The sequence below is a fragment of the Callionymus lyra genome, chromosome 6 (assembly GCF_982586985.1).
Source record: "Callionymus lyra chromosome 6, fCalLyr1.hap1.1, whole genome shotgun sequence".
Taxonomy (NCBI): Eukaryota; Metazoa; Chordata; class Actinopteri; order Syngnathiformes; family Callionymidae; genus Callionymus; species Callionymus lyra.
The window spans coordinates 844,035-856,430 of NC_141823.1; the positions used below are offsets into that span (position 1 = coordinate 844,035).

The window sequence follows — 12,396 nt, forward strand, 5'->3', positions numbered from 1 at the left end:
GTTGTAGACTGTAGGCTGTAGGTTGTAGGCTGTAGGCTGTAGACTGTAGGCTGTAGGCTGTAGGCTGTAGGCTGTAGACTGTAGACTGTAGACTGTAGGTTGTAGGTTGTAGACTGTAGGTTGTAGACTGTAGACTGTAGGCTGTAGACTGTAGGTTGTAGGTTGTAGACTGTAGGTTGTAGACTGTAGGTTGTAGACTGTAGGTTGTAGACTGTAGGTTGTAGGTTGTAGACTGTAGGTTGTAGACTGTAGGTTGTAGACTGTAGGTTGTAGACTGTAGGTTGTAGACTGTAGGTTGTAGACTGTAGGTTGTAGACTGTAGGTTGTAGACTGTAGACTGTAGGCTGTAGGTTGTAGGATGTAGGTTGTAGGCTGTAGGTTGTAGGCTGTAGGTTGTAGGCTGTAGGTTGTAGGCTGTAGGTTGTAGGTTGTAGGCTGTAGGTTGTAGGTTGTAGGTTGTAGGCTGTAGGTTGTAGGTTGTAGGCTGTAGGTTGTAGGCTGTAGGCTGTAGGCTGTAGGTTGTAGACTGTAGGCTGTAGGTTGTAGGTTGTAGGCTGTAGACTGTAGACTGTAGGTTGTAGGTTGTAGACTGTAGGTTGTAGACTGTAGACTGTAGGCTGTAGACTGTAGGTTGTAGGTTGTAGACTGTAGGTTGTAGACTGTAGGTTGTAGACTGTAGGTTGTAGACTGTAGGTTGTAGGTTGTAGACTGTAGGTTGTAGACTGTAGGTTGTAGACTGTAGGTTGTAGACTGTAGGTTGTAGACTGTAGGTTGTAGACTGTAGGTTGTAGACTGTAGGTTGTAGACTGTAGACTGTAGGTTGTAGGTTGTAGGCTGTAGGCTGTAGGTTGTAGGATGTAGGTTGTAGGCTGTAGGTTGTAGGCTGTAGGTTGTAGGCTGTAGGTTGTAGGCTGTAGGTTGTAGGTTGTAGGCTGTAGGTTGTAGGTTGTAGGTTGTAGGCTGTAGGTTGTAGGTTGTAGGCTGTAGGTTGTAGGCTGTAGGCTGTAGGCTGTAGGCTGTAGGCTGTAGGCTGTAGGATGTAGGCTGTAGGATGTAGGCTGTAGGCTGTAGGCTGTAGGCTGTAGGCTGTAGGTTGTAGGTTGTAGGATGTAGGATGTAGGATGTAGGCTGTAGGTTGTAGGCTGTAGGTTGTAGGCTGTAGGCTGTAGGTTGTAGGCTGTAGGATGTAGGCTGTAGGTTGTAGGCTGTAGGTTGTAGGCTGTAGGTTGTAGGCTGTAGGCTGTAGGTTGTAGGATGTAGGTTGTAGGCTGTAGGTTGTAGGCTGTAGGCTGTAGGTTGTAGGCTGTAGGTTGTAGGTTGTAGGTTGTAGGCTGTAGGTTGTAGGCTGTAGGTTGTAGGTTGTAGGCTGTAGGCTGTAGGCTGTAGGTTGTAGGTTGTAGGATGTAGGTTGTAGGATGTAGGTTGTAGGATGTAGGTTGTAGGTTGTAGGATGTAGGCTGTAGGTTGTAGGTTGTAGGTTGTAGGCTGTAGGCTGTAGGCTGTAGGTTGTAGGCTGTAGGCTGTAGGCTGTAGGTTGTAGGTTGTAGGCTGTAGGTTGTAGGTTGTAGGCTGTAGGCTGTAGGCTGTAGGTTGTAGGTTGTAGGTTGTAGGCTGTAGGATGTAGGTTGTAGGTTGTAGGTTGTAGGATGTAGGTTGTAGGTTGTAGGTTGTAGGTTGTAGGCTGTAGGTTGTAGGCTGTAGACTGTAGACTGTAGACTGTAGGTTGTAGGCTGTAGGTTGTAGGCTGTAGGTTGTAGGCTGTAGGTTGTAGGCTGTAGGCTGTAGGTTGTAGGCTGTAGGTTGTAGGCTGTAGGCTGTAGGTTGTAGGTTGTAGGATGTAGGTTGTAGGTTGTAGGTTGTAGGTTGTAGGATGTAGGTTGTAGGTTGTAGGTTGTAGGTTGTAGGATGTAGGTTGTAGGTTGTAGGATGTAGGTTGTAGGTTGTAGGTTGTAGGATGTAGGTTGTAGGTTGTAGGTTGTAGGATGTAGGTTGTAGGTTGTAGGTTGTAGGATGTAGGTTGTAGGTTGTAGGATGTAGGTTGTAGGTTGTAGGTTGTAGGATGTAGGTTGTAGGTTGTAGGATGTAGGTTGTAGGTTGTAGGTTGTAGGATGTAGGTTGTAGGTTGTAGGATGTAGGTTGTAGGTTGTAGGCTGTAGGTTGTAGGCTGTAGACTGTAGGTTGTAGGCTGTAGGTTGTAGGCTGTAGACTGTAGGTTGTAGGCTGTAGGTTGTAGGCTGTAGACTGTAGGTTGTAGGTTGTAGGTTGTAGGCTGTAGGCTGTAGACTGTAGGTTGTAGGCTGTAGACTGTAGGTTGTAGGCTGTAGACTGTAGGCTGTAGGTTGTAGGCTGTAGACTGTAGGTTGTAGGCTGTAGGTTGTAGGCTGTAGACTGTAGGTTGTAGGTTGTAGGATGCACACCTGCACACCTGCGCCAAGTTCACCATCAGGAGCAATCAGTGTCTTCAGGGACACAAGCTTGTCTGGAGCTGGGATTGAACCTTTTGGACTGCAGGCAACCACTGTCTGAGCTATGAGTACTTACATACTTACTTAGTTTTGTGGAGAAATACTTCATATTTATTCTGCAGTTTTGTGGAGAACTACTTCATATTTATTCTGCAGTTTTGTGGAGAAATACTTCATATTTATTCTGCAGTTTTGTGAAGAAATACTTCATATTTATTCTGCAGTTTTGTGAAGAAATACTTCATATTTATTCTGCAGTTTTGTGAAGAAATACTTCATATTTATTCTGCAGTTTTGTGAAGAAATACTTCATATTTATTCTGCAGTTTTGTGGAGAAATACTTCATATTTATTCTGCAGTTTTGTGAAGAAATACTTCATATTTATTCTGCAGTTTTGTGGAGAAATACTTATTTACCTATTCATTCTAGAAGTGTCTCCTGATCCCAGGACAGTTATCTTGAGATCCTCACTGGAGTTTAGATGATTCTAGAAGTGTCTCCTGATCCCAGGACAGTTATCTTGAGATCCTCACTGGAGTTTAGATGATTCTAGAAGTGTCTCCTGATCCCAGGACAGTTATCTTGAGATCCTCACTGGAGTTTAGATGATTCTAGAAGTGTCTCCTGATCCCAGGACAGTTATCTTGAGATCCTCACTGGAGTTTAGATGATTCTAGAAGTGTCTCCTGATCCCAGGACAGTTATCTTGAGATCCTCACTGGAGTTTAGATGATTCTAGAAGTGTCTCCTGATCCCAGGACAGTTATCTTGAGATCCTCACTGGAGTTTAGATGATTCTAGAAGTGTCTCCTGATCCCAGGACAGTTATCTTGAGATCCTCACTGGAGTTTAGATGATTCTAGAAGTGTCTCCTGATCCCAGGACAGTTATCTTGAGATCCTCACTGGAGTTTAGATGATTCTAGAAGTGTCTCCTGATCCCAGGACAGTTATCTTGAGATCCTCACTGGAGTTTAGATGATTCTAGAAGTGTCTCCTGATCCCAGGACAGTTATCTTGAGATCCTCACTGGAGTTTAGATGATTCTAGAAGTGTCTCCTGATCCCAGGACAGTTATCTTGAGATCCTCACTGGAGTTTAGATGATTCTAGAAGTGTCTCCTGATCCCAGGACAGTTATCTTGAGATCCTCACTGGAGTTTAGATGATTCTAGAAGTGTCTCCTGATCCCAGGACAGTTATCTTGAGATCCTCACTGGAGTTTAGATGATTCTAGAAGTGTCTCCTGATCCCAGGACAGTTATCTTGAGATCCTCACTGGAGTTTAGATGATTCTAGAAGTGTCTCCTGATCCCAGGACAGTTATCTTGAGATCCTCACTGGAGTTTAGATGATTCTAGAAGTGTCTCCTGATCCCAGGACAGTTATCTTGAGATCCTCACTGGAGTTTAGATGATTCTCAGACGAAGGCAATTTTGTTGGAATGGTTTCAGCGACAAAAGTTGTTCTTCAGTGTTTGAACAAAGAAGTTCCTCCTGGTTTTCATACGAGGCTCACGACCTTCAAAGAGTCTTTGTCATGAGACGACATGCATGTTCTTCCTCTACGAACGACAGGAAAGACAAGTTTCGACTGATAAGGCGTTTCTTGGACTATATTTCTGCACAAAGATCCTAAAATGTTATATTTTATGTGTTTGACTGGATTTATATGGTTTTGTCGGAGCTTCTTTCTCTGGAGGATCTTCTGTTTGTTTCTTGTTTGTACGTTTTGTCTTGTTCTCTGAAAAATCAAAAATAAAAAAAAAAACAGACAAACTCAAGGTCATCAGATCAAACTCAAGGTCAACAGATCAAACTCAAGTCAAGGTCATCAGATCAAACTCAAGGTCATCAGATCAAACTCAAGGTCATCAGATCAAACTCAAGGTCATCAGATCAAACTCAAGTCAAGGTCATCAGATCAAACTCAAGGTCATCAGATCAAACTCAAGGTCATCAGATCATCTCTCATAAGACGAGCTGGAATCAAACCTGGAAATGTTACTGAAGCAGAAAAGCTGTTCGACTGTCAGTTTGTTATTTTATAAAGTTTGATCAAGTTTGGATTTCATGAAACTATAATATATATATATATATTATATATTATATATATATATATATATATAATATATATATTTATATATTATATATATATATATATTATATATATATATATAATATATATATATATGTATTATAGATTCATATATATATATATACAGTGAAGAAAATAAGTATTTGAAAACCCTGCTATTTTGCAAGTTCTCCCACTTAGAAATCATGGAGGTTCATGTCTGTGTGAAGATCATCTAGAAAGATCCAGAAATCAATCTATGATTCTTTAACAATGTATTCGTGTGACACAGATGAAGATAAGTATTTGAACACCTGTCTATCAGCTAGAATTTTGACCCTCAAAGACCTGTTAGTCCGCCTTTAAAAGTCCTCCTGCACTGTTGATCCTGGATCAGATGCACCTGTGAGGAGCTGCATGAAGACACCTGTCCATCATTCCATCAGTGAGACCCAAACATTCATGGCTAAGAGCAAAGATCTTCCAAAGACACCAGAGACTAAACAACTGCACGAGGCTGGAAAGGGTCTACGGAGATGCCAAGCAGCTCGTGAAGAAAGGTCCACTGGTGGAGCAATCAGTAGAAAATGGAAGAAGCTAAACATGACGGTCAATCTCCACCGGAGTGGAGCCCCATGAAGATATGACCTCGTGGGTCTCAATGATGATAAGAAACGTGAGGAATCAGCCCAGAACTACACGGCAGGACTTGGTCCATGACCTGAAAAGAGCTGGACCACCGTTTCCATGGTCACTGTTGGTAATACACTGAGACGTCATGGTTTGAAATCATGGCACGGAAGGTTCTCCTTAAACCAGCCCATGTTAAGAAGGTTCTCCTTAAACCAGCACATGTTAAGAAGGTTATCCTTAAACCAGCACATGTTAAGAAGGTTCTCCTTAAACCAGCACATGTTAAGAAGGTTCTCCTGCTTAAACCAGCACATGTTAAGAAGGTTCTCCTGCTTAAACCAGCACATGTTAAGAAGGTTCTCCTGCTTAAACCAGCACATGTTAAGAAGGTTCTCCTGCTTAAACCAGCACATGTTAAGAAGGTTCTCCTGCTTAAACCAGCACATGTTAAGAAGGTTCTCCTGCTTAAACCAGCACATGTTAAGAAGGTTCTCCTGCTTAAACCAGCACATGTTAAGAAGGTTCTCCTGCTTAAACCAGCACATGTTAAGAGGGTTCTCCTGCTTAAACCAGCACATGTTAAGAAGGTTCTCCTGCTTAAACCAGCACATGTTAAGAAGGTTCTCCTGCTTAAACCAGCACATGTTAAGAAGGTTCTCCTTAAACCAGCACATGTTAAGAAGGTTCCCCTTAAACCAGCACATGTTAAGAAGGTTCTCCTGCTTAAACCAGCACATGTTAAGAAGGTTCTCCTTAAACCAGCACATGTTAAGAAGGTTCCCCTTAAACCAGCACATGTTAAGAAGGTTCTCCTTAAATCAGCACATGTTAAGAAGGTTCTCCTGCTTAAACCAGCACATGTTAAGAAGGTTCTCCTGCTTAAACCAGCACATGTTAAGAAGGTTCTCCTTAAACCAGCACATGTTAAGAAGGTTCTCCTGCTTAAACCAGCACATGTTAAGAAGGTTCTCCTGCTTAAACCAGCACATGTTAAGAAGGTTCTCCTTAAACCAGCACATGTTAAGAAGGTTCTCCTTCTAAAACCAGCACATGTTAAGAAGGTTCTCCTTAAACCAGCACATGTTAAGAAGGTTCTCCTTAAACCAGCACATGTTAAGAAGGTTCCCCTTAAACCAGCACATGTTAAGAAGGTTCTCCTTAAACCAGCACATGTTAAGAAGGTTCTCCTTAAACCAGCACATGTTAAGAAGGTTCTCCTTAAACCAGCACATGTTAAGAAGGTTCTCCTTAAACCAGCACATGTTAAGAAGGTTCCCCTTAAACCAGCACATGTTAAGAAGGTTCTCCTTAAACCAGCACATGTTAAGAAGGTTCTCCTTAAACCAGCACATGTTAAGAAGGTTCCCCTTAAACCAGCACATGTTAAGAAGGTTATCCTGCTTAAACCAGCACATGTTAAGAAGGTTCTCCTTAAACCAGCACATGTTAAGAAGGTTATCCTGCTTAAACCAGCACATGTTAAGAAGGTTCTCCTGCTTAAACCAGCACATGTTAAGAAGGTTCTCCTTAAACCAGCACATGTTAAGAAGGTTCCCCTTAAACCAGCACATGTTAAGAAGGTTCCCCTTAAACCAGCACATGTTAAGAAGGTTCTCCTGCTTAAACCAGCACATGTTAAGAAGGTTCTCCTGCTTAAACCAGCACATGTTAAGAAGGTTCTCCTTAAACCAGCACATGTTAAGAAGGTTCCCCTTAAACCAGCACATGTTAAGAAGGTTCCCCTTAAACCAGCACATGTTAAGAAGGTTCCCCTTAAACCAGCACATGTTAAGAAGGTTCTCCTGCTTAAACCAGCACATGTTAAGAAGGTTCTCCTGCTTAAACCAGCACATGTTAAGAAGGTTCTCCTGCTTAAACCAGCACATGTTAAGAAGGTTCTCCTGCTTAAACCAGCACATGTTAAGAAGGTTCTCCTTAAACCAGCACGTGTTAAGAAGGTTCTCCTGCTTAAACCAGCACATGTTAAGAAGGTTCTCCTGCTTAAACCAGCACATGTTAAGAAGGTTCTCCTGCTTAAACCAGCACATGTTAAGAAGGTTCTCCTGCTTAAACCAGCACATGTTAAGAAGGTTCTCCTGCTTAAACCAGCACATGTTAAGAAGGTTCTCCTGCTTAAACCAGCACATGTTAAGAAGGTTCTCCTGCTTAAACCAGCACATGTTAAGAAGGTTCTCCTGCTTAAACCAGCACATGTTAAGAAGGTTCTCCTGCTTAAACCAGCACATGTTAAGAAGGTTCTCCTGCTTAAACCAGCACATGTTAAGAAGGTTCTCCTGCTTAAACCAGCACATGTTAAGAAGGTTCTCCTTAAACCAGCACATGTTAAGAAGGTTCCCCTTAAACCAGCACATGTTAAGAAGGTTCTCCTGCTTAAACCAGCACATGTTAAGAAGGTTCTCCTTAAACCAGCACATGTTAAGAAGGTTCCCCTTAAACCAGCACATGTTAAGAAGGTTCTCCTTAAATCAGCACATGTTAAGAAGGTTCTCCTGCTTAAACCAGCACATGTTAAGAAGGTTCTCCTGCTTAAACCAGCACATGTTAAGAAGGTTCTCCTTAAACCAGCACATGTTAAGAAGGTTCTCCTGCTTAAACCAGCACATGTTAAGAAGGTTCTCCTTAAACCAGCACATGTTAAGAAGGTTCTCCTGCTTAAACCAGCACATGTTAAGAAGGTTCTCCTTAAACCAGCACATGTTAAGAAGGTTCTCCTGCTTAAACCAGCAAATGTTAAGAAGGTTCTCCTGCTTAAACCAGCACATGTTAAGAAGGTTCTCCTGCTTAAACCAGCACATGTTAAGGCCCGTCTTAAGTTTGCCAATGACCATTTGGATGATCCAGAGGAGTCATGGGAGAAAGTTTTGTGGTGAGATGAGACCAAATAATTCCACTAAGCTTGTTTGGAGGAAGAAGAAGGATAAGTACCATCCCAAGAACACCATCCCTACTGTGAAGCATGGGGGTGCTAGCATCATGCTTTGGGGGGGTTTTCTGCTCATGGGACGACTGTACTGTATTAAGGAGAGGATGACTGCAGCATGTATTGTGAGATTTTGGGGAACAACCTCTTTCCCTCAGTGAGATCATTGAAGATGAGTCGTGATCTTCCAACATGACAATCACCCAAAGCACAGCCAGGACAACCAAGGAGTGGCTTCGTAAGAAGTATATCAAGGTTCTGGAGTGACTAGCCAGTCTCCAGACCTAACTCCAATTGAAAATCTTTGGAGGAGTGGATCCTCCTGCAGTCTGACTGATCTAGAGGAGATCTGTGTGCAGGAGTGGATCCTCCTGCAGTCTGACTGATCTAGAGGAGATCTGTGTGCAGGAGTGGATCCTCCTGCAGTCTGACTGATCTAGAGGAGATCTGTGTGCAGGAGTGGATCCTCCTGCAGTCTGACTGATCTAGAGAAGATCTGTGTGCAGGAGTGGATCCTCCTACAGTCTGACTGATCTAGAGAAGATCTGTGTGCAGGAGTGGATCCTCCTGCAGTCTGACTGATCTAGAGAAGATCTGTGTGCAGGAGTGGATCCTCCTGCAGTCTGACTGATCTAGAGGAGATCTGTGTGCAGGAGTGGATCCTCCTGCAGTCTGACTGATCTAGAGGAGATCTGTGTGCAGGAGTGGATCCTCCTGCAGTCTGACTGATCTAGAGAAGATCTGTGTGCAGGAGTGGATCCTCCTACAGTCTGACTGATCTAGAGAAGATCTGTGTGCAGGAGTGGATCCTCCTGCAGTCTGACTGATCTAGAGAAGATCTGTGTGCAGGAGTGGATCCTCCTGCAGTCTGACTGATCTAGAGAAGATCTGTGTGCAGGAGTGGATCCTCCTGCAGTCTGACTGATCTAGAGGAGATCTGTGTGCAGGAGTGGATCCTCCTGCAGTCTGACTGATCTAGAGGAGATCTGTGTGCAGGAGTGGATCCTCCTGCAGTCTGACTGATCTAGAGGAGATCTGTGTGCAGGAGTGGATCCTCCTGCAGTCTGACTGATCTAGAGAAGATCTGTGTGCAGGAGTGGATCCTCCTGCAGTCTGACTGATCTAGAGAAGATCTGTGTGCAGGAGTGGATCCTCCTGCAGTCTGACTGATCTAGAGGAGATCTGTGTGCAGGAGTGGATCCTCCTGCAGTCTGACTGATCTAGAGGAGATCTGTGTGCAGGAGTGGATCCTCCTGCAGTCTGACTGATCTAGAGGAGATCTGTGTGCAGGAGTGGATCCTCCTGCAGTCTGACTGATCTAGAGAAGATCTGTGTGCAGGAGTGGATCCTCCTGCAGTCTGACTGATCTAGAGGAGATCTGTGTGCAGGAGTGGATCCTCCTGCGGTCTGACTGATCTAGAGGAGATCTGTGTGCAGGAGTGGATCCTCCTGCAGTCTGACTGATCTAGAGAAGATCTGTGTGCAGGAGTGGATCCTCCTGCAGTCTGACTGATCTAGAGAAGATCTGTGTGCAGGAGTGGATCCTCCTGCAGTCTGACTGATCTAGAGGAGATCTGTGTGCAGGAGTGGATCCTCCTGCAGTCTGACTGATCTAGAGGAGATCTGTGTGCAGGAGTGGATCCTCCTGCAGTCTGACTGATCTAGAGGAGATCTGTGTGCAGGAGTGGATCCTCCTGCAGTCTGACTGATCTAGAGGAGATCTGTGTGCAGGAGTGGATCCTCCTGCAGTCTGACTGATCTAGAGAAGATCTGTGTGCAGGAGTGGATCCTCCTGCAGTCTGACTGATCTAGAGGAGATCTGTGTGCAGGAGTGGATCCTCCTGCAGTCTGACTGATCTAGAGGAGATCTGTGTGCAGGAGTGGATCCTCCTGCAGTCTGACTGATCTAGAGGAGATCTGTGTGCAGGAGTGGATCCTCCTGCAGTCTGACTGATCTAGAGAAGATCTGTGTGCAGGAGTGGATCCTCCTGCAGTCTGACTGATCTAGAGAAGATCTGTGTGCAGGAGTGGATCCTCCTGCAGTCTGACTGATCTAGAGGAGATCTGTGTGCAGGAGTGGATCCTCCTGCAGTCTGACTGATCTAGAGGAGATCTGTGTGCAGGAGTGGATCCTCCTGCAGTCTGACTGATCTAGAGAAGATCTGTGTGCAGGAGTGGATCCTCCTGCAGTCTGACTGATCTAGAGGAGATCTGTGTGCAGGAGTGGATCCTCCTGCAGTCTGACTGATCTAGAGGAGATCTGTGTGCAGGAGTGGATCCTCCTGCAGTCTGACTGATCTAGAGGAGATCTGTGTGCAGGAGTGGATCCTCCTGCAGTCTGACTGATCTAGAGAAGATCTGTGTGCAGGAGTGGATCCTCCTGCAGTCTGACTGATCTAGAGGAGATCTGTGTGGAGGAGTGGATCCTCCTGCAGTCTGACTGATCTAGAGGAGATCTGTGTGCAGGAGTGGATCCTCCTGCAGTCTGACTGATCTAGAGGAGATCTGTGTGCAGGAGTGGATCCTCCTGGTGAAGAACTACAGGAAACCTTTGATCTGTAATTGAAACAAAGGCTTCTCTACCAAATATTAACGTTGGTGTTCAAATACTTATTTTCTTCACTGTATAAATATTATGATACTTTTGCAGCTTTTTACAAACAACCAGCGGCTAGAATTCAAATGAATGAAGATTTAATCATTTGTTTGGAGAAGAACGAGACAGTTGTGCGTCAACACTATTGTTCACAGAACCTCAGGGGATCAGGTCAGAGGTCAGAAGTTCAAGGGTCATGATGTCTGTTTGCTGATGATTTATTGTTACAATAACCTCCGCAGACACGAGTGAAGATGTTGAAAGAATACGTTCCATTATCAAAGTTAATATTGATTAAACACACGTTCTAACACTGAACTATGACCTCAAACATCAGGACTGTGTAGAACTGGAAATGAGATGCAAAACTCATCACATATTATGGGATGTCACGGCCTAGAGACTGTATGACATCAATTATGAACCTTCGAGTGAAAGAATGAAGTTGGATCTACAAAGATGTGAAACTAAACTGTATTTACATCTTCACTCAAGGACAGACTCATCAGGTCAAAGGTCAATATTCTGCCACGAATATTAGATCTTTTTCAAAATTCCACTAAAACAATTTATAGAATGAATTAATGTCAAGGTTTGTGTGGGAAGATAAACAACTCAGTGAGATATAAACCCTGCAGTAAAGAGAAGGTCTGGGTCTGACCTTCAAGACTATTAGCACAGTTGACCTTTGACCCGTCTCTGGTCAAGAAGGAAGAACTTTAAGGTTGGAGCGTGAAGGATGTTCTTTGATTGGTTCCAAGTTGAACCACGACAGAGAACTTGATAGACATCTACGAATGTATAAGATGGAGACGTTAACCTTTGACCTCCAAACAGATATAGGTCAACAAGATAAGAACCAAACAGACAGAACATGTCAAACCAATTAGAAGTGATTTCAGTGGTTTATTACTTTGCATTTCATCTTTTCAATCTACTTTATACTTGAATATACCTTTTGTTCTGAAAAAAAATCAAAAATGTTTCTTTAAAAAAAATCAATTTTATGCAAATGAGTCGTCAATAATAAAATGTTTTAATTTGTTCTTTCGGCCTCTTGTGTCGAACATCTTGTTTTTGTTTTCATTTGAACACGTGAACAAATATCGTTACTTTCAGGACATTTATTTTGAAATAAGCTCAGACTTCCTGTCGTTGACGTGATTTTTCTACGAAACATGAATTAATTATTGATCAAGTTCCTCCTTCAGGCTTTTATTTTGAAAGTTCATGATAGTTTCATGAATAAAACGATTATCCTTTAAAGAGCCTTTATTTTGAAGCCGTGTCGGAGACATTACCATGACAAGAACTTCGGAGCTGGACCGGAGCAGGATCTGGTTCTGGTCCAGTGGGTGACGAACCAGTGGTGGACCAGGAAGGACGTGTGGACTCACCTTGCTGAAGGGTCGGACCCGCACCGCGACCCGGACGCAGTCGCGCCCGCTGCGTTCTGACGCCTTCATGGAGCCGCGAGACCAGGACCAGGACGACGAGGACCAGGACGACGAGGACCAGGACGACCAGAACGACCAGAACCAGGAGGACCAGAACCAGGACGACCAGAACCAGGACGACCAGAACCAGGACCGCGTCGCTCCTGCTGCAGCATCAATAATGCAGACGGTTGTGCACACGAGTCGACTCCATGAATTATTGAAGAACCGGATCAGGTTCTGGTTCGT

General features: G+C 43.9%; 1 protein-coding gene across 1 annotated transcript in view; it reads right to left on the reverse strand.

The window, feature by feature from the left end:
• The window catches only part of kif28 (kinesin family member 28), a 34,607-nt gene extending 22,430 nt beyond the window's left edge, over window positions 1-12,177 (reverse strand). The window contains exon 1 of the mRNA XM_087793106.1: window positions 12,109-12,177. Coding sequence (XP_087649232.1) covers window positions 12,109-12,177 — 69 coding nt within the window. The remainder of the gene's footprint in view (window positions 1-12,108) is intronic.
• Between the last annotated feature and the right edge of the window lie 219 nt (window positions 12,178-12,396).